The 19,378-nt window shown below is 37.4% G+C and overlaps 1 protein-coding gene across 3 annotated transcripts in view; it reads left to right on the top strand.

Annotated features, from left to right (window-relative positions):
• Nucleotides 1-19,378, top strand: part of RAPGEF4 (Rap guanine nucleotide exchange factor 4) — a 152,801-nt gene that overhangs the window by 101,155 nt on the left and 32,268 nt on the right. For all 3 annotated transcript variants that reach the window (XM_035568018.2, XM_035568010.2, XM_035567993.2), the window contains 7 exons: nucleotides 5,556-5,640; nucleotides 8,672-8,732; nucleotides 9,474-9,550; nucleotides 10,578-10,724; nucleotides 12,014-12,129; nucleotides 15,396-15,484; nucleotides 17,589-17,667. In XM_035568018.2, the coding sequence (XP_035423911.1) occupies nucleotides 5,556-5,640; nucleotides 8,672-8,732; nucleotides 9,474-9,550; nucleotides 10,578-10,724; nucleotides 12,014-12,129; nucleotides 15,396-15,484; nucleotides 17,589-17,667 (654 nt within the window). The remainder of the gene's footprint in view (nucleotides 1-5,555; nucleotides 5,641-8,671; nucleotides 8,733-9,473; nucleotides 9,551-10,577; nucleotides 10,725-12,013; nucleotides 12,130-15,395; nucleotides 15,485-17,588; nucleotides 17,668-19,378) is intronic.

The raw sequence follows: 19,378 nt of genomic DNA, 5'->3' as shown, positions 1-19,378 counted from the left end.
GGCAGCTTTATAGTGACTTCAAAGCAACCAATATGAACTCTGTTTGATCCTCAATTGAAAGCAGGCTCCTTATTATGCAGGTAGTGTTTAGGGGCCACTGAAGACATACTTTACTGCTAATTAAGTGCACTGAGAATTACTCAAGGTCACCCTCACTAACGATTTACTCGTAAGGGTCAGTTCAAGAAAGGTAAGTAGTACACAAATCTGGATCCTACTCCTTCTTGAGGCCATTGACAAAGTTTGTCTTTATTATGGGATAGGCTCGGGCCCTGGCTACCATGTGAGAATATTTTTATGCTAAAAATGTCTTGAATCGACTTAACGCACATGCTTGTTCATGTTCTGTTTCTATCTGTATTCTTTCCCTGCTCCATTCTTCTCCCAGTGTTATCTGTTTAGATCATAAGCATATTTGCACATTGACCTGACTTACCCTGTGAATACAAGTTAGACGACACCTTTCCAAGAACTCAATGAAAGCACTGAATTTCAAAAAGTACAGTCAGATATTTGTGCTCATAAAAATAGATCACACTGCTGTGCAGCAACACTTTTTAAAGGATAGCTTCTCTTTCCTCTGTTTGGTAGTTGTCTAGTCAAGGACAATCAAAAGGAACACTCCCTTCACACAAAATGCATAGACAAACCAGTCTGGGAGTATGGTGCACCCATAAATCTTTATGGTGTCCGGGAAGCACAACATTGTCTCCTCTCAAAGATGTGCACTGCATTTTCCACTGAGGAGTGAAAAAGGGCTTCTTACAGGCATGAGGAGATGCCAGTCATTAGGAGACTGTGAACAGCACGATGTGTGCTGTGACCCTGCAGCTCTGAACTGTCTCCTTTGCCTCAGGCTGACTGAGCAGGTTGGTTCTTATGGAATTGCTCCCTTAGGTCATCATTTTTTTCAGCAGCCTGCTACATTCTCTTTCCATCATGACTTTCAGAGCAGCCAGTGTAAGTTTATGCTGGCAAGATCATTGTTGATTATCATCCATGCTCCTTGCAGAGTTGAAAGGTTGGCATGGTGCTGTGAAAAGTATCACTTTTCCCCCTGTGTCGTCACTTGCACAGCATCACCTGAAAGAATATTCATAGGAGATTTTTCATGCGATATAGTGAGGGGAATGAGGTTTTCTCAAGACTGACAGCCATCTGACATCTTTCCCTGTCCCTATCCCTGAAAGTGCTTATTTTTGCTGCCCTTTGCTCATGGAAGCAAGTTTGTACTATCAGGCACCATATTAACTACTGTTCTAGTATTCAGTTTACATATGTTATGATCCTGTTAGTTGAAAATCCAGTCTGTGCTGAGGTGTATCAAAGCTATTGAAATCTCTGTGAATCCTCAAAGCCCTGCTAGTTTTGACTAGACACCATTACAGCAGCCAAAAGTTCAAAGAATTGTCAGGGCTTTAGAAACACTGGCTGTAGCTGACCTGCACAGGACCCACAATTTTCAAACCAACACAGCTGCATTTTACAATAGTCACCATTTCCGGAGAGGTTACAGAACTTCGATAATTACCGTGAAAGAAATAAGACAATATTCTTTGATGAGAAGATTACTTTGAGAATTTGATTGTATAATGAAGCTGTTGCTTTGAAAGGTACTTTCTATTGTTCAAAATCTGAAAATCTCTAGCAAAAAGTGTCACTTGTTTTGACAGCCAACTTAAAAAATTCTCTGTTTATTACATTAACTGCAGCATTTTAACTGTCAAACTGTGAAAGAATGTTCTATAGTTTAAAAAACAGAATAGAGCTCAGGGAATTTTTGGCAGGCTCTTGTTGCTATTGGTTTTTTTTTTTTTGTTTGGTTAGGTTTTTTTTTGGAAACACATACACTGTGAATATGAAAATAGCCTTTTGTGAAGTGGCAAACACAGCTCTCTGCTCCCTATAATGCCTGGAGCACAGGTACAGACCTTGAGCAAGTCCCTGGCAAAAAATGTTGTGGAATTAATACATCTCTTCCTTACAAACTTTTCAGTCCTTCAGTGTGAAAATACATACTGAAAATATATTCTTAGTTATTTTTAGCTGATTTGAATAGTGTTTAGATGTAGCTAACTTGATGGTTAACCCTAATGAAATAGGATGTACAAAGTTGGACGCAATAATAACAGAAGTCTTTAAAGAGAGGATGATGTTCATTAGGAAATGGTATTTAACTCCAATGGATTATATTCTGTTTTAATACTCCAGTGTACAGTAAGTTAACAATATGACTGAAACAAGTTTGTGTCATACATTCTTGGTAATTGTGCTCAGCAAATTTTATCAGTGCAAAGAGGGTTTGATTACATATATGATCACTAAATAAATTTTAGCGTCACTTGCAGAAGTAAGCTGGACAGGATGCTAGGGAGATCTAAACATCTAAACTTAGTAAACAGCACAAAACATATATATAATAAAACAACAATTTAATTACTGCTATTAATCCAAAACTTCTTGAACGTACTGTAAAAATTAGGCAAACTATATTTGCTTTATTGTTTTTATTTATATATCATGTTCCACCTGACTGTCAGTAGTCAGAACCATACTAGATTTTCCCATAGACTGTATTTAGTTCCATAGTCCTTGGTGGGGATTCCTACTGATGACGTTTAATGAATTAAGCATTATTCCTGGGACAGGAAATACAGATTATCTTTCCACATATCAGTTCACTGATATTTGCAGGTATTATTTGTGATAAGTGGTATTTATGGAGTTAATCAAATAGCTTAGATTCAAGTACAAAGATTATGGAATCTGCTTCCATACTCGAGTAAGTGAACATGCATTCGCTTCCACACTCAGATGCAGATAGTGGGTAAAATTATTCTTGTCTCCTCTGTATTCTTTGTAGTACTTGTAGGCAAAACTTGTACTCTGGAAAGATGCTTATTTGACATACAATCACAGTGTTATGGGGCCTCTGATCTTTTCACTTGTTCTTACCAACTCTGAATTTTCTGGTTAATTATATTGTTTGTATGTACATGGTTTATCAGTGGTGAAGTGCTATGTTATTGTCAACATCCTAGTCACAGAGAAGCTCAATGTTTCTGACCTTGATAAATTCTCCAAACACTGAGCAGTTTTTATTGATCACTTAATACCACCTGAGTTTTCCTATCCATTAATGTGTAGCCTCGTTCTCTATACCTATGCCATTTATTATCCTGTCTATAACCAGCTATTGCTGTTAGAATAAGTCCCCTGCAGAAACTAGGTCTTTACACAGCAGGATCCTACAAATCAACATCAGTGGGTCACCACACAGGTTTTACAGAAGCAGTGATGCCTAATATCTCTCCACGTGACATCTGCAGAAGCAGAAGTAAAGACCGGGTACATCCACTGTAGATTGTCAGTCCTCCCAGTGTGCTAACACAGGAGACAAATGGACATACTGAAAAAAGAGTGCACCCTTTTGTCTTGACAGAGATCTGATGTAGTTAGACATCATCCTTTCATACGTTAATTTCTTGTAGGAATTTGTTAATTTGATACACTACCTTATCTGTTTTCCAAGATATGCAGGCTTTGCAAGGGTGCAATAAAATTAATGTTGTTATTTCCTGTGGGGAGTACTTTTTATTAAAATCTTTACCTTGTGGTTCTTAAATCTCCAGGGAAAGGTAGATGGTACTGGCTTATCTTTATTCTGTATTTAATTAAGCTTCTACTGTCCCCCATAAATCACTAGGAGTGGCAGCCTTGTAATTTCAACAGATTTAGAAATAGAAAAGAGTAATTTGAGTCACTAGAGGGCATAGCAGTACCAACTCAGTTTGTTTCTCCCCAAATAGTTTATTCCATTCTGTATGGAAAAAAAGGATAACTTGAATTTCATCCAAGACATTTTTGTTATAAATTGGTCTTTCATCTGGGTAATAAGTGCATGTCACTGGTAAATGAAGAACAGATGAAAAATACAGCTTGCTTGGCAGAGAAGAGGTCAGTTGTCCTTATATTTTCTAGGACTTCTTCAATATTTCTTTCATCCAAAAGAAGTCTCCATCAAACTTCTTTTGCAAACAGATGAAATACAACAGAGCAAGACGATTGCTGGTTACTCCCTCTATCTCGCACATGATTTAGACAGACTGTTGAACCAAAGGGGATCAGGCAAAAAAAATGTAGAGTGCTATATGCAGGAAGAGATTAGAAGTTCCTCACAAACTCTAACAAATCCTTCTCATGAGTACTAGTCATTAGATCCTCCAAGGCATCTCTGACACACTGCAGTCCTTAGAGCATTTGTGCCATTTTTTTAGGAATCAGAAAATTTGCCAGTGTATAGATGCTGCAGAAACACAATTATTTAAAACACAGTAACAGCCTCATTTCTTGTTGTCCTGTAGGAGGATTATCCCTTCATTGATGCATGCTTTTTATTCCTGGCAGCATCTTGTGTTTTTCAGTGAGAGGAGTTGGAATAGTGAGTGGTTCTTACTTACCCATGTGGCTAAACAGCAGCACTCAGCATTAACTCTGTGGCAATCATAGTGTCCTCCAAGATGCACTGCTTCCTTTTGGAATTTGTTCAACAGAAATCAAACGCTCCTTTACAAACCACTGCTATTGTCCATCTGCTACAACTAATTAGTGCTGCACATGGAAAAAAGTAAGGTCCCACCCATGGCTCAGGAGTCCTTGTGGAACAGATCTTAATGTATCATTTCTGATTTATCTGACAGTTTTACATATAGAACACCTGATTTCATCAGGCAAGATGTCTAACTGGGATCTCTGTAAGGTGGTTGCCATGGCTGCTGCTCGGTGTCATTCAGGTGGTTTCATAGGGCTTCCATCCTTTGTGTGTTTCAGTCCTCCAGCCAGAACTGTCCTTTGTCCCTGTAGCCAATGTGAATGAAGTAAAGGTGCTTAGGATCTGCGTTATTTTCTGTAGCCCTGTGCATACTGTGTGCTTGTGACAGAAGTGGGTGCATTGCAAGCCCTGGTGAGGAGCAGGCCATGGTCAGGATCACTGAGCAGTGCTTCGGTGAAGTTCAACAGCCCTGCTTCTGCAGGACTTGTACTTAGGAGACTTGTGCTTGGTAGAACTGGTGCTCAGCATTGTGCTGCCACCAGTTAGATTTGGTTTAGAGCTGGCTAGGGTGTGCCCGCACCCCTGCAGCGCAAAGTGCTGGAGGTGTGCCCACTGAGGTGGCTCTGGACTCTGCATGGCCTTTTCATAGTGTTGCTCTACACCAGTCTGTGCAGCAGTGTTAAAACTCAATGTCTTTTTTAATTTAAACGTGCTGGCTGGGGCAAAAATCTGTCCGTTGTGAAGGTGTAAAAATGTCCAAACTAGTTCCTTTTCCTTTCTTGACTTAATGTAATACTGTTTTCCTTGATTTACTTTTTCTCCTTCTGCAAAAGACATGGTTTAGTTGAGTCATATTCAGCATACAATTATTTTGTGCCTAAAAAATATAACTGACCTATTCAGTAGACAGTACAAGAGTATTACGGGTTGTTTTGTACTTCTCTGAAGCTATTACTTTGGACATTTATTGCATTTTTCTGTTCTTTTAATTTTCTATGTACAGGCCTGGCCAGAGAACTATAGATGATTTAGAAATTATATATGAAGAACTTCTTCACATTAAAGCCTTATCTCATCTTTCTACCACAGTAAGTTTTTTTAAACATATGACTGATTGCCAAAAGGGAGGGTGAATTGTGACATTTGGTGATTAGAATTGGAGCTCATACAATCCTTCCCATTTATACTTTCTATGCAAAGAAGTCATTCCCACCTGTGAGGATCACCCAAGTGCTGTAAAGATTGTCCTTCGTGTATCAGCGAAAGGAATCTCTGTGTGTTTCTGCACAGTCCATAACTCACTTGCTTGTCACCGGTGCCTCTGTCTGGGGCCATATCTGAGTTTAAATTAAGATAAATGGTATCTGACCTCACACCTGGGACTGTAGTGCTTCTGAGTGAGCTTCAGCAGAAGAGATGTCTGATTTCTGAATGTTTAGAAGTCTTGGCTTGAAACAGTTAGGAAGAGGAATTACATAGTGAAGAAAGGTGTACTGTGCAGTGCTGGCTATTGGAGCTTGGTCCTAGATTGAAGGAAAACCTCCTCATGTGCATTCCCTCTGAATAAGCAAGGGCAATGCAGTGAACCAGGAATAAATTGCATGGAGAAAATACCTGGAGGAGAGAATGCAACTGTTTAAAGTCTCACCAGCAGTGACACACTGTATAGGCAACTGAAATGAGCTGAATAGCTCTTGGTAACAGCAAGATATGGGTGCTTTCAGAAGAAGGAAGACAGTCAAAAAATAGATTTATTTTTTATAATAGCTTCTTTGGAAGCTCTTGATGATTTTAATAATTTGCAGCTAACTTGGACAGATGCAGCTAATTATGGAACTGCATTACAAAAAGATAGTACTCTGCAAAAATATAACATCTGAGCAATGTTTTTCAAATAGATTATACCTCCAAAGTGGGTAACTGAACTAAGAGGGAACAGTCAGACAAAATCTTTTAGCATATTTGGTAGGTGGAAGAAAAGGTATTTAAAGAAAGATTTCTCTGAGAGCCAGAAATGACACATTTTAAATCAAACAAAAGAAACTACCTAAGATAGACAGAAACTGACAGTGGAGAAGACTTTTGATAATACAGACATAACTCAGAGAAAAAAAAATCTTAAACATCTTATTTCCTGCTCAGAAGAAATTCAGATTTGAGCTTAGAATCTACAACAAGCAACATATAGAAATATGGTAAATGATACGAGCTGCAAGAAATAATTGGCATTTTGAAGAAATGCAAGAAGTGCAGTTCACTCCATGTTTTTATTAAGAATTTGGAAATGTCAGCGTATTATGTGTGTCATGAACAGAAGCAGAGGACAGAAATCACTCCTAGCTTAGAAGGATTCTCCAGAGAAGCAATAGACAACATTGCTCCTATGAACCAGAAGATTAATGGTCAATCAACTTGAAAGCAAATGGAATGTTTATTAATTTTAATCAAGGCATAATTCCTAAAGTAAAAACTTTTCTAGATAAGCTACAGGCAGCAGGAAGTAAAATAGATAAAAGTCAAGTTGCATGGTGGTGAACTAATCCCTGCTAGGGAAGCCTATGAACTTAATGTATGAATGAAAAACAATTATATAATACAGTGTTAAAAACGAACCAAATTCTTGGCTTCATCAAGAGGATTCATTCACTGCAGAGGCAAGTGACTGAAACAATGGAGAAGATACCTGAGGATGTATATGGGATATGAAAGCCCTCTACAATGTATAGAACAGTGCTAATGGTGGCATGCTTCCTGGCCTTGTCAAAGCTTTGCCTCCAGACAGAAGTTGTAAAAGAGTTTGGTGGACTAATAGTTATGGAAACAACAGGCCTGTGGTTGTGTTCACTGGTCAATGTACTAATAAAGAATGTCCAAGAACCTCTATAAATCCCTCTTCTTCGCCAGACTGCAAACAAACAGGGAATGCTTTGCACTGTCTGTCAGGAAAGAGTTTGGGGAGAGGTGGCTGGTAAGGGATGTTTACACTTGGTGCCCAGGCAAAGGTTTGGTACATGCCTTTAGGATATCAGAGCCTGAATTTGTCTACCCATCTCAGGTGATACTGTCATCTGGATTGTGTCCAGAATTTGAGGGTTCCTCCCCAATTTTTTCTTCATGGCCTAAAAGTTATTCATCTAGAAGTACAGCTGTTCTCAATTTAAAGATCTAGGAGAACAGCACAAAAACACTAATGCTAATAAGACGTTGGAGCATGTTTTTTATCTGTATTTTGCACTTTTAAGTTACATAGTAGTCCTTTTGAAACATTGGTTATCACCAGCTGAGATTCTCTGAAAAAAAGAATCCTTCTGCCTGGAAATTGGCCTCAAAGTCCATGCAGATCTGTGATTGTGTGAAGAGAGACATAAGGCACACAGAAAATCCCAGGATAATATGAGCTTTGCAGTGCTGCTCTCACTTTGTGAAAACAATGCTAACAGTGTTTACTGTGAGGAAAAAGTGGTTTTGAACAGCAGCTGTCTCACTAGAGACAAGTGCCCCATCAGTCATAGGAGTTAATCACACCAGAGTAGTACAAACCCAAAGAAGAACAGGTTGACATCAAGTGCAATGTCACATTCTCCAGTTCCTGAAAGAGGTAGTGAGCTGGACATTTTGTCTGAGAAGCTGTCAGGCAGAGAGAGGTCTCAGCAGGTCCATACAGCTGTGCCTTGCAGCCTGACACAGCAGAAGTTGCCAAATTTAAGTCAGTAAGGAGAAGGGTACTGATTTCTGAGGGAAGAGCAGCAGTACCACAGAGCCCCATAGGGTAACTGATGATAGCAATCTTCTGTAATAAATTAGTTATTACTGTTTGAAATTTTCCATCATGTTAATTGTTTATGATGGTTTCACTTGTATGTATATGAAAAAAGATGTGGAGAACTGTATCTTAAGGATGCCCTTGCCTGAGCTATTTGGAGAGAGTAAATGTAGAGCTCATGTTAAGTGAAGCCAATTGGTAGGGAATAGGACACTGAGTGAAGTAGACCGTCTGGCTGTGTGATTCTGAATGAGTGCTGAACAATGCAGCAGGAAGAAAAGGAGTGGCTGGGTTATATGTAATAAGAAAGAATAAAATACTTATAAAGACTGTAATTTCTCTCTCTCTATTTTAAGGTAAAGCGAGAATTAGCAGGTGTCCTCATTTTTGAGTCACATCCCAAAGCAGGAACGGTCTGTAAGTAAAAGGAGTCCTGTGAGATCATCTTTCTTATCTGTGGCATAAGCATTAAATTCTTAATGTTTAAATGACAAGAGCAAAACTTAAATGCACTCTTCAAATTTGACTGGCAGTCAGCATTCAAAAACTGGGTAGTAGGTGTTAATTTCGCCTGTTGCTAATTGCAGGAGCAGTAGCAAAATTAAGTCTATATTCTTGGTTGGATTTATGCATCACGTATGATTTGGATGTGTTTGTATATGGAATTTTGATTTGGACCAACCTTTATGCAAAAGGTATTTTATTATCCTTGTATTAAAAAGCCATCTTACTGACTTAAAATGTTAGATTCCTCAGATCTATTTATGCTGATAAGTTTTAGCAAGGCATTTATTTATATTTAACAGTATCAAGTTCACAGCTGCTAGGGAATAGTTAGAACACTACTTTTAGTGGGATCCAAATATGTGTGCTGATTAGAAACTGATAACCTGACGTGTATCGATAAAGTCGTTGTTGCAGTTGATGTGGAAAATAAAAGCAATTTTCACATCAGTGTTATAAAATAATTACTACATGGTTTTTTTCCCCCTAAAATCGGAAGGCAATTACTTTTAAAATCATAGTATGACCTTTTTCATGGCAGTCATTAATACAACTGCAATAGAGTTACCTTGAATTTTATTGAGTGCAGGATCTGGCCCATTTATGTTTTGAATAACTATATTCTCACCATAAAATCTTTTTTCTCTTTTGTAGTATTTAATCAGGGAGAAGAAGGTACTTCTTGGTACATTATCCTGAAGGGATCAGTAAACGTAGTCATTTATGGCAAGGTAATTTTTTCAGAATTCTTTTTATATGATCCTTATTATTGAAATTGTAAGAAAAAACTTTGAAGGAATACCGTTTAATTTAGAGCAGAATTGCTTTGTCTGAGGAAACAAATTGAATGTAATTTTATTAAGAAATGATCCAATGGTTTCAATTATTGTACTTCTAGTTGATTGCTGTATAATTTTGGTATATATTACATACTTTCTAAATGTAATTCAACACAGTTATAGCAGTATTCTTTAGGACAAAGCCATTTGCTGGAATTCGGTGAATTGACAGACTTGCATCTCATGGGGTTTTTTGTCCTGTACCACCATCTTCCCAAATATTTGTACAACTAATATTTATCACAGGTATTAGGCACATCTGACAAGTGCTGCTCTGTGACTAGTGGTTCTTGGGTTGAATGACACCTTCCAAATTTATGGCACCTCTTACTTTTAGTAAAGGTATATACTGAATAGCATGTCTAACGTAGCAATCCATTGAGTCTTTAAAAATCCCTGTTTCCCTACTGATTTCTCATTCAATGAATATTGAATATTCAATGAATCCCTCTGTTCTGAACATCAAGCATTCCACCAAAATCTAGCATAGGGACTAGTGGGTTTCATGCCACAGGGTGGGCCAGATTCTGTTACTATAAATTCAAGTAAATGGAGCTCTGCTGATTTACGTCAGCTGAAGATGTAGTATTACGTTCTGCAAGCTTGATGTTATTTTTCAGGGCCTCTTTAAAAAAAAAAGAGAATAACTCAACAACTTTCTTCAGCGGGGCTAGAAGAGTCCTTCGTGCTGAATGTAATTTTAGAGAACAAGCCAATTCTTTTCTATTCTTGCCTTTCTTTAGTAATAGTAATAACCAGCTATCAAGTATTGTTTCCTAGTCATTATTTTGGCTTTTGATTTCCTGCCAAATAGATTTGTTTTGGTATTTGATTGTGAAGTCCGGTGTTTGTACAAGGACTTTCAATAGAATTCGCAGTAATGATGGGTTTCTGCATGTAAATGTTTTGCTCTGTGCAGGGTGTGGTATGTACTCTACATGAAGGAGATGATTTTGGCAAGCTAGCACTTGTGAATGATGCTCCTAGAGCTGCATCTATTGTTCTGCGTGAAGACAACTGCCACTTCTTGAGAGTAGACAAGGAGGATTTCAACAGAATCCTTAGGGTAAGCGTGGGAAGGGCCACCCTGACAGTATGATGTCAGAACTTCCAAATCTTTCTAGAGTCTTGTCTTATTTGTATAGATATATTAATAACCATATTTGAAGTGTCCCTAATTGCGGAACAGGGATATGACAGTCTAGAAGATCAGGTAAAGTATAATCACTTCTCCTCTTTTTCTGTTCCTAGCTTAGCCATGAAAATGTGACCAAATGTAATCTTTTGTCTCTCACATTCCTGTGGTCTAGAATTTGCCAAGCGCTCTGTTTGTCCTGGTACTGTCTAGGATTTCTAGGTGATCTTCCATCCAAATATTGAATAAAACAAGATCTCTTGTTCTCCTAGATAAATCAGTGTCAGGTGCCTTAAACTCAATAGGTTCAAGGCAAAATCAAGTAGCAAATTTAATAAGGCACAGTTAAATACACAGATATCTTTATCAGAGGGCTCTACAAAGATATTCCCAGCTTAATTTTATTAATTAATTAATTATTAATTCCCAGTTATTAATGTTAGGGCAGATGTGTTCCAATGTTCAACTGTAATTCTATAACTGAAACCTGCATCCAAATACAAGCTGTTTTGTGATCATTCATAGTAGAGGAAGTCAAAAACAGTATTACGCTGTATGGAAAAGTATACATGCCTGGTAACTCCAGAGTACTGTGCTAGAAAAAAGCAATATGATTATGCTTACTGTTCACATGGGAACTAGGTTGCCATTAGCATTGGCTATAGAGACTCCAACTGATTTAGCTCTGGTTAATACTTCAAAGAAGGTGGAAGTCTGTGGTCTTACTGATTTTCATTTGTGTTATTTAAATACACGTTATATTTAGTTCTTTTATTTTCTTTTTCTAGTATGATCTGGTAGTAGAAAATGAAAAGAAAGCAGTACTCTGACAGTTTACTGGTCTAAGTATTATTTTATTTTATTTTTTTTTAAGTTAAAATTATGCACAATAATGTTCATATGAAACTAGGGGTAAAAAATATATTACATGTGGAAAATTCTGGAGGCACTCTCTCTTTTGGCAAATTTCTTTTCCTTTGGTGTATCCAGAAATTTTTCTCGTGGTTCTTGCTCCAGTCTCTCCAATGATTCTCTGCCTTTCCCTCAATGCCAGTGCTTCCCTCTGGGTTATGCCTATTCAAAAAGCAAATAAAGTTGGATAAACACAGGGGAGAATAACCATCCAGAGAGTCTTTGTGTTTGAGAGTCATGCATTTTTTCAGAGTAACTAATTAGCCAAATTGGTGCAATTACTTTCTTAAAAGTAACTTGTCTTGCAGGATGTGGAAGCAAACACTGTAAGGCTCAAAGAACATGACCAAGATGTCTTGGTGTTGGAGAAGATCCCAGCAGGAAATAGAGTTTCTAATCAAGGAAATTCACAGCCTCAGCACAAGTATGTTTTGATTCAATAGTGCACGTCAGACAATGATTAACTTTTTCTTATGGCATTATTATCCAAACAATAGCATATTCCCCCTTTCTGTGGAAAAGTGCAGAGTATATAAAATGTTCTTTTTATTAATCATCAGCTAATCACATGCCCCACAGTGGATAATATATCCATTTCCAGCAGCACACTAGTTCTGTGACTTTTCACAATAATTCTGTGAAGATCTCACTGTAAATACTTATCTCATGTAATAACTTCTAAATAGACTGCACGTGGAGAATGCTGAAACCCTATTAAGCAGAGCTACTGTGTAAAAGACATGAGGAAAATACATTGTTTTATTGTTAAGCATAGATATTTTCATTCTGGATTTTAAACTCTGGATTCTAAGAAGAGTTTGCTAGGTACAATTTATATACAAATGAAGATTTCATGCAATGAAAATTGCACAGCTTATCTTACAGAAGAGGTTTGCGCTGTAATAACAATATTCTTTATATTTTCTTTACTTTCTTACTGAAAGGGGAAAAGTACAATTCTGTTTGGATGCTACTGTGATAGGAATGGAGTGAGGCTATTATAATTCCAAATGTTGGTAAAACCCCTAAAGGCTTTGTAAATGTGTTACTTACAAATGGATGCACAATTTCCTGTCACATAATCATTTTCTTTAGCAACGCTCGAGCAACTTCAACAAAATAAGCACAAAGAAGTTTTGAATCCTTTACCCTGCATCTTACTTTTTTTCAAAAAAAGAGCAAATTTACTATGAGATATTTTGGGTACAGTTTTTATCTGAGCTGGGATTTCACATACATATTTTATCTTTATAATTGAGTATAAATATTTGTAAAGATCTGTGAATGGTTAAACAAACCATTGCTTGTATTTTACACATTTCACACATTTTAGAAACTGCCATTTCATCTTCCACTTGATCTATTGGAAAAATAAACTATGTTCCTAGGAAATTATATACTCTTACAGCAATTTTTTCCTGTCTAAACGAGGGAAACTTGACTGCAGTCAGTAGATTTGCATCAGCAGCTGGTATGCACAGTGACTCTTTCATAGATTTAAATCTGTTTTATTTGGTCTGATAAATTTTTCATACTTTCAAAAGTCAAAGTTTTATTTAAACATGTTCTAAACACCACCTTCCTTGAAAACTCTTTGCACCAGCATTATTTCTATTATTTAACATTTTCTTCTTCAGAATTTGGTGAAAAGTAGCTAGAGACAGTTATGGTCCCTGGTTATTTTAAAACTTATGTTCCAGGAATTTTTGCAGGTATAGCTCAGAATCTGCTTTCTGTAAATATTTTATATGTTTGGTCAGCTTTTGTGTACTATCAATGTGCCAGTAAGGGAACTTTTGCTGATAACTATGACGAACAGACACAAGCTACACAGAAGAGGAAGCTACATTGAACGTTCACTGGCTGCTTTTCAGCAGTCTTTCTTAGCAGTGTGTTGGCAGCATCTTTTTGTTTAACATCTTCAGAGTGAGTTCACTGGTTTTAAAGATGACATTTCTTTTGTTTCTTTTATTAATAGATAAAAGTAAGTGGCTGCATTTATGGTCAAGACTCCAAATCAAATTACTGGTCTATTTGGATTTCCAGAATGTGTTTACTAGAATGTGTTGGTTGCGTGCTCAGTACTTTATGAAAGTCATTGGGCCCAAAAGAGAGACTTAATAGGGACCTCTTCTTAAAGGCTTGCTGCTTTGCTCTTAAATAGGTAGCTCACATCTCTGATATCACTACAGATGAGCTGCCCTTTGGGATTTGCTCCCGAAGCAGGTATGTAGTATTTGAACTAGAGAAATGTTCTGCATCCCAGAGTTGTTTCCCCAAGAGATCGAGTCAACCAGGAAACTCATTTTCTTCTTCTTAATCTTGGGGAAAACTTCACTTTAGGAGCAGATCCTCTGAGCTGTGATTTGGATTCTACTGCTTTCTCTCCTGGGGAGACACAGCTCCCTGAGCCATGCTTTCAAACAGTGAGAGTTTTGCTTCGAAGAACTAGCTCTGAAGTTCTCACTCCCATGATCTAACTTCTCTCTTTATGGGTGATCACACTCATGCAGGATAAATTCAGCAGCCCTGCAAGTCGCTCCACTGTTCATTTTCACTTTCATATTCAGAGTACAGCAACCTGTGATTTCTCTGCTTCACTCACTTAGATACTTGGTTAGTATCTCTGCGAGAATGTGCCCTGGCTTAACAAGTGTTTGTGTTCTTGGGACATCAATACAGTTCTTCCAAAGGGGTTGGCAGGTAAAAGAACTGTGACGGTCAGCGCTCAAAGTGAGGAGGAGCTCCCAGGAGCTCAGCTCCACCACTTATTTCTCAGCAGGAGCAGAGTATCTTCACTTCTCGGGGGGTTTTCTTTCTTTCTTTCTTTTTTTTCCTTTTTCTTTTTTTTTTAAAGTTCCATACTTTATCAGTTGGATTCCAAAAAAAAGAAGAAAAAGATGCAAAGATTGGAAGAATGGAGGGAAAGATTAAAAAAGAAAAATCCAATCCGCAAGGAAAGAAAAAAAAAGATGGCAGGACAAGTGTAGCAATATCCTGTGATATTCTGCTGGTACCTAAAATGTTGCCAGTGTTCTTGCATTAGGCAGAGTAACCTAACTACTGCATTACTTCTCTCACCTCTTTTAATTTAATCTTGGAAATGGTACAATAGTAAGTTTATCCACTTGCAAAAGCTTACTTACCTCAGCTATCTAAGGCATTACACAAATTTGAAGGTACAGTGTGGTATTTCATTATCTGTTCCCATCTTCTCAGACCAACCCCTATCAGTGTTGCTGGAGGAAATTTTGTTTCCTTGCTCTGACAATGATACACACTAGTTCTCATTTCATGCTCAGAGTAAGCCTATTAAGACCCTCTAATGACTATGAATTGCTATCATTACTGAGGTATTCATTCTCAGTGGAGAAGCATTTCTGATTGCACTTCCCCAGGTTTACACCAGTGCAGCTCTGTGGATTGCAGTGTAACTGTGGTGATGGAGTACTTGTACAGGGAGGGGGCTGTCTGTCATCTCACACTCCCTGGATAGGGTGGAGAGTGTTATTGCAATACATTTCACAGGGGGTAACAAAGATTGTGAGTGGTTTCATCCTAAGACACACAGAGATTCTGGTGCAAGTAGGTATTTGCATTTAGTACTCCTTGTCTTCTCACTGGTATGCAGTTTTTTCTTGATTTGTCATTTTGCCTATGAGACGCTAACTGCTCCTTTCCCTCCCTCAGGTATATTGTGATGTCAGGAACCCCAGAAAAAATTTTAGAGCACTTTCTAGAAACTATGCGCCTTGAAGCAACTTTAAATGAAGCAACAGGTACATGACAAAAGCTGTGTCGTTATTATTACTGCATATACAGCAAGCTGTGGATACACTGCAACATGTTGTTTTGAAAAACATCTGGTGGTAGTTTTTTCCCAGAAGTAGAGCCGTCCAGCCTTAAGAAAACATACAAAATCTAGGACTAGAGACAACAATCCAGTCCTCCTAGCTTGCTCTGTTGTATTCATACTTCTGGTTCAGAGTAGAACAGCAGAATCTCAAAAGGTGCCAGACCACTCGTCAGAACTTTAAATAGGCACAACCATAATGCCAGAAAAGAGCATGCATTAACTGCCAGATGATAATGGTACTCATACTTACTGTTTTGGTTGTCACTTAATACTGTGAACTAGCTTGATTCCTCTAGCCATTGTGTTATGCTAGGATATGTTTTCCCAAATGTTCATATCCATATCACATTGCATTTAAATTACTCGTTTGTGATAACTTTCCCATGTGCAGGGAAAGAAGACTTCTTAATCAAAAGAGTACGTGCACTCTGGGCTAAGTCCCAAGAATGCGGGTTGCTGCAGCTGCACTTAATAGACCGCTTTTCATTTGTGTAAGGAGAACAACTAATTTACATCTAAGGATATAGATATTTACTGATTTACTGTCACTAAGTACTCTAATTTAGAAAAAAAAAGATTTAGGCACAAAAAAAATCCTCCTACTTATGATAAAGTGATGCAGAGACTTGTACGTTAAGCTACAGGATATTGGTTTAGCAAGTTTTTTGACATTACAGATGTCTAACAAGTATATATTCTAAGGTGTTCCTAAATGATCCACAACTAATTTGTTACTGACCTCAGAGTATTGGATAGTAGGCCATAAATGGTGAAAGAATTGAAAGATTACAGAAATCCTTTTACACTGTGTGTATTAATCACTTTTGAGAATAAAAATGAACCTTTTCATAGGTGCCTAATTGTTAGGATTACAAGCAGAATGTTGTTCTTTAAACCTGCAAGTATATAATGGCAAGTTCACTATTCATATTATGAATGTATTATATATGTTTCTAAATTGAATTGTTTTTGAAATCCTTTCAAACTTAGCCCCTGATCATATATTATGTAAATAAAAAGTCCCACCATTATGTTGGTGCTTTGTCAACTTAGTGATATTCTCAAACATGAATTACAGTGAAGCAGTGATGTAATATTAGGTTAACTGTTATATCACCATATTTTCTTTCACATCACTTACTTACAGCGTTTTTATATGTTTCTCTTTTCTCAAAAGTTGCACTGTAATATCGATACCCCAGAGTATAGTGTTTATTGTTTCTCAGTGGTTCCATGTAAGACTTGCATAGTTTAAAAGTAAAATAAAGTTTATACTGGCCTCTGCAGCCAGGCTTTATAAATCCTTCTTGTTGTCACAAGTACAAAGATAAGGCAAACCTGGGATTTACGCTAGCACTAACACACATCACATTAAGTGAAAAAAGAGCTTTCCCTGTTGTCAGATAAAATACAAGTACTACCAATCATTTTGTCCATATACATTTTAATTTAAATGTAGCAGCAGTGATACTTTTGAATCAAAATAAAAACAGAAATCTGACCATTCATTTAAATTTATTAGGTCTTCTGCTCATTGTTAGGAAATCAGCAAAGAATTAAATTGTTTGCCTTCTCCTACATAGTACATACTAAATGTGCTGCTTAATATTGCAGTTCCCTAAAGCTGCAGCAGCAATTCTTAGGTACTCAGGCGTGGCAGGCCTGATACTTCTTATGCTAAGATCTCTACATTTGTAGAGGAGAAATATACCCAAATATTTCACTTTTGTACAGAAGTGTTGTTTTTTTTTGTTATTTTGTTAGCTGTGCCAAATTTTCCAGCACAGGCTGCTTCTTAACATAAGTGCAATAAAATCTGTGTAGACAAGAATAAAAGGTTAATATTTCAGCTCATATTTGTTCATTCACATTTTCATACTTAATACATACAAACAAAGTGCAAAAAGACTCCTTTATTATCTGCAGAGGGCTAATAAGATCTTTTAGCTGAAAGAAGCCTCATCCTTGTGGTCCCCAAAATGTTTGCTGTGGCTTAATTTCTTGTTTTCTTTCTTCTCTTTTCACAGATTCTGCTTTAAATGATTTTATTATGATGCACTGTGTTTTTATGCCAAATAGTCAGCTCTGCCCAGCCTTGATGGCACAATATCCTTTTGTAATGAAAAAGTTGTGTCCCTTTTATGATTTTCTCTAACAGTGATAGGATGGGAGCTTTTCTGTGTGAAGAATTAAATCTTATTTCATGGAGGCTGTGCCTTGTGGGTGGGTTCTCAATGTCTGACTAACAGCCAGTCCCTAGCTCAACAACTATGAAATGGATAGTGTAAAGCCCTTGTGAGATGCAGTCCTGGAGCATGATAATAGTATCTTTCCTGGGAAAAGAAACCTACTGTCCCTTCACCAGATAGGTGTTCAAGGCCAGGTTGGACAGGGCTTTGAGCAACCTGTTCTAATGGAAGGTCTCCTGCCCATGGCAGAGGGATTGGAACCAGATGATCTTTAAGGTCCCTTCCAACCCAAACCATTCTATAATTTTTTTAAGTGAAATTACGTAAAAATTTGGATTACCCCTCCTATGTCTTTTCTGTCTTTTTTTGATTTTTGCTGAACCATAGCATCTAGATTTTAGCTAAGATCACTATGTTTTGGTGATTTCAATGGTCCATGTTATAGATTACAAGTTGCAAACTGCTTCAAGAAGGGTGCCTGAACTAGGAGAACAATGAGTAAGTAGTTCCTAGGAACTGTCATAATATACCTACAAACAATAATAATAATAGTCTATAGGGAATTTTAACAAACTGCAAGAAACTTGAATTGCATGTGAATACCTAGGAGGGAAAAAAATAAAAAAACTTACAGTTGGATAACATCAAGAGTTGGAGGTTATTCTCATACTGTCTGCATTTTTGCAGTTTTTTAGAAGGCGTGTGTGAAATGTCCATCAGTCAACTACTGGCAGGTCATTTAGTTCAGAGAGCTGTGGGGGACTGAAAAGTTTTCCTCGTGTGTAGTGACTTGATGGAATCAAGTGATTGGAAGCATTAAATAAACATATGATGTTTTCTGTTTTACAGATTTCTGACAAGAGGTGTAACTTCAATTCCCTATTTATTTTTTTAGAATCAGATTGATGTGAAAGTGTGCTTTTCTTGAAGCTCAGCAGGGCGAGTGACATCTGGGAAAGCTAACACCTTGAAACCACAAAATAGAGCATCGTGTCCTTGTCTGGCAAGCTTAAGAATCTATTTGTGTTACTCCTAGCAAGGACAGTAATTGTTTTGAAAACCTTTGGACCCACAAAACTGGTCTACAGAAAATTGTTCATACACCTGCAACAAACACATTTTCCAAAACTACATAGTTTTAGATATCAAAATTATTATGAAATGCTGTTGCTGACAGCTTTAAGAGGAGGAAAGAAAGGACAGCACTTTCTTTTTTTCTCAGATTTATCTAGCTCATATTATTCAATCAGTACATTAGAGGCTTGTCTGTCCTTTGTTATAATAGTATACCTCTGATATCCAATAACTGGAAAAATCAGACGCATATGTAAATTGTACATCATTGTTTATAGAGGAAAAGCTTTTCTGAAGATAAAAGTGATAGTGTCGCTTATGTGTATGCATAGATTATAAAATCTATTCCAGAGAGGCTAAGACCAATATACTACTTAAGTGGGTCATGGCAGGCATCACGCTAATTCCTTTTCAGAGAGGAGGAGGAGGAGGGCTGGAAGGAACTGGTATCCCACTGCTTTAGTGTCAGCTTTTCCTAGAACTGAATTATTGTTTATTTGGTCCATTCTGAATATGGAAAATCAAACTGTGCTCTGTTGATTGTACCATTGAAA

The sequence above is a fragment of the Cygnus atratus genome, chromosome 6 (genome assembly GCF_013377495.2).
Source record: "Cygnus atratus isolate AKBS03 ecotype Queensland, Australia chromosome 6, CAtr_DNAZoo_HiC_assembly, whole genome shotgun sequence".
NCBI lineage: Eukaryota > Metazoa > Chordata > Aves > Anseriformes > Anatidae > Cygnus > Cygnus atratus.
The sequence above is the reverse complement of the archived record's forward strand: the minus strand, read 5'-3'. Positions and strand labels throughout refer to the sequence as shown.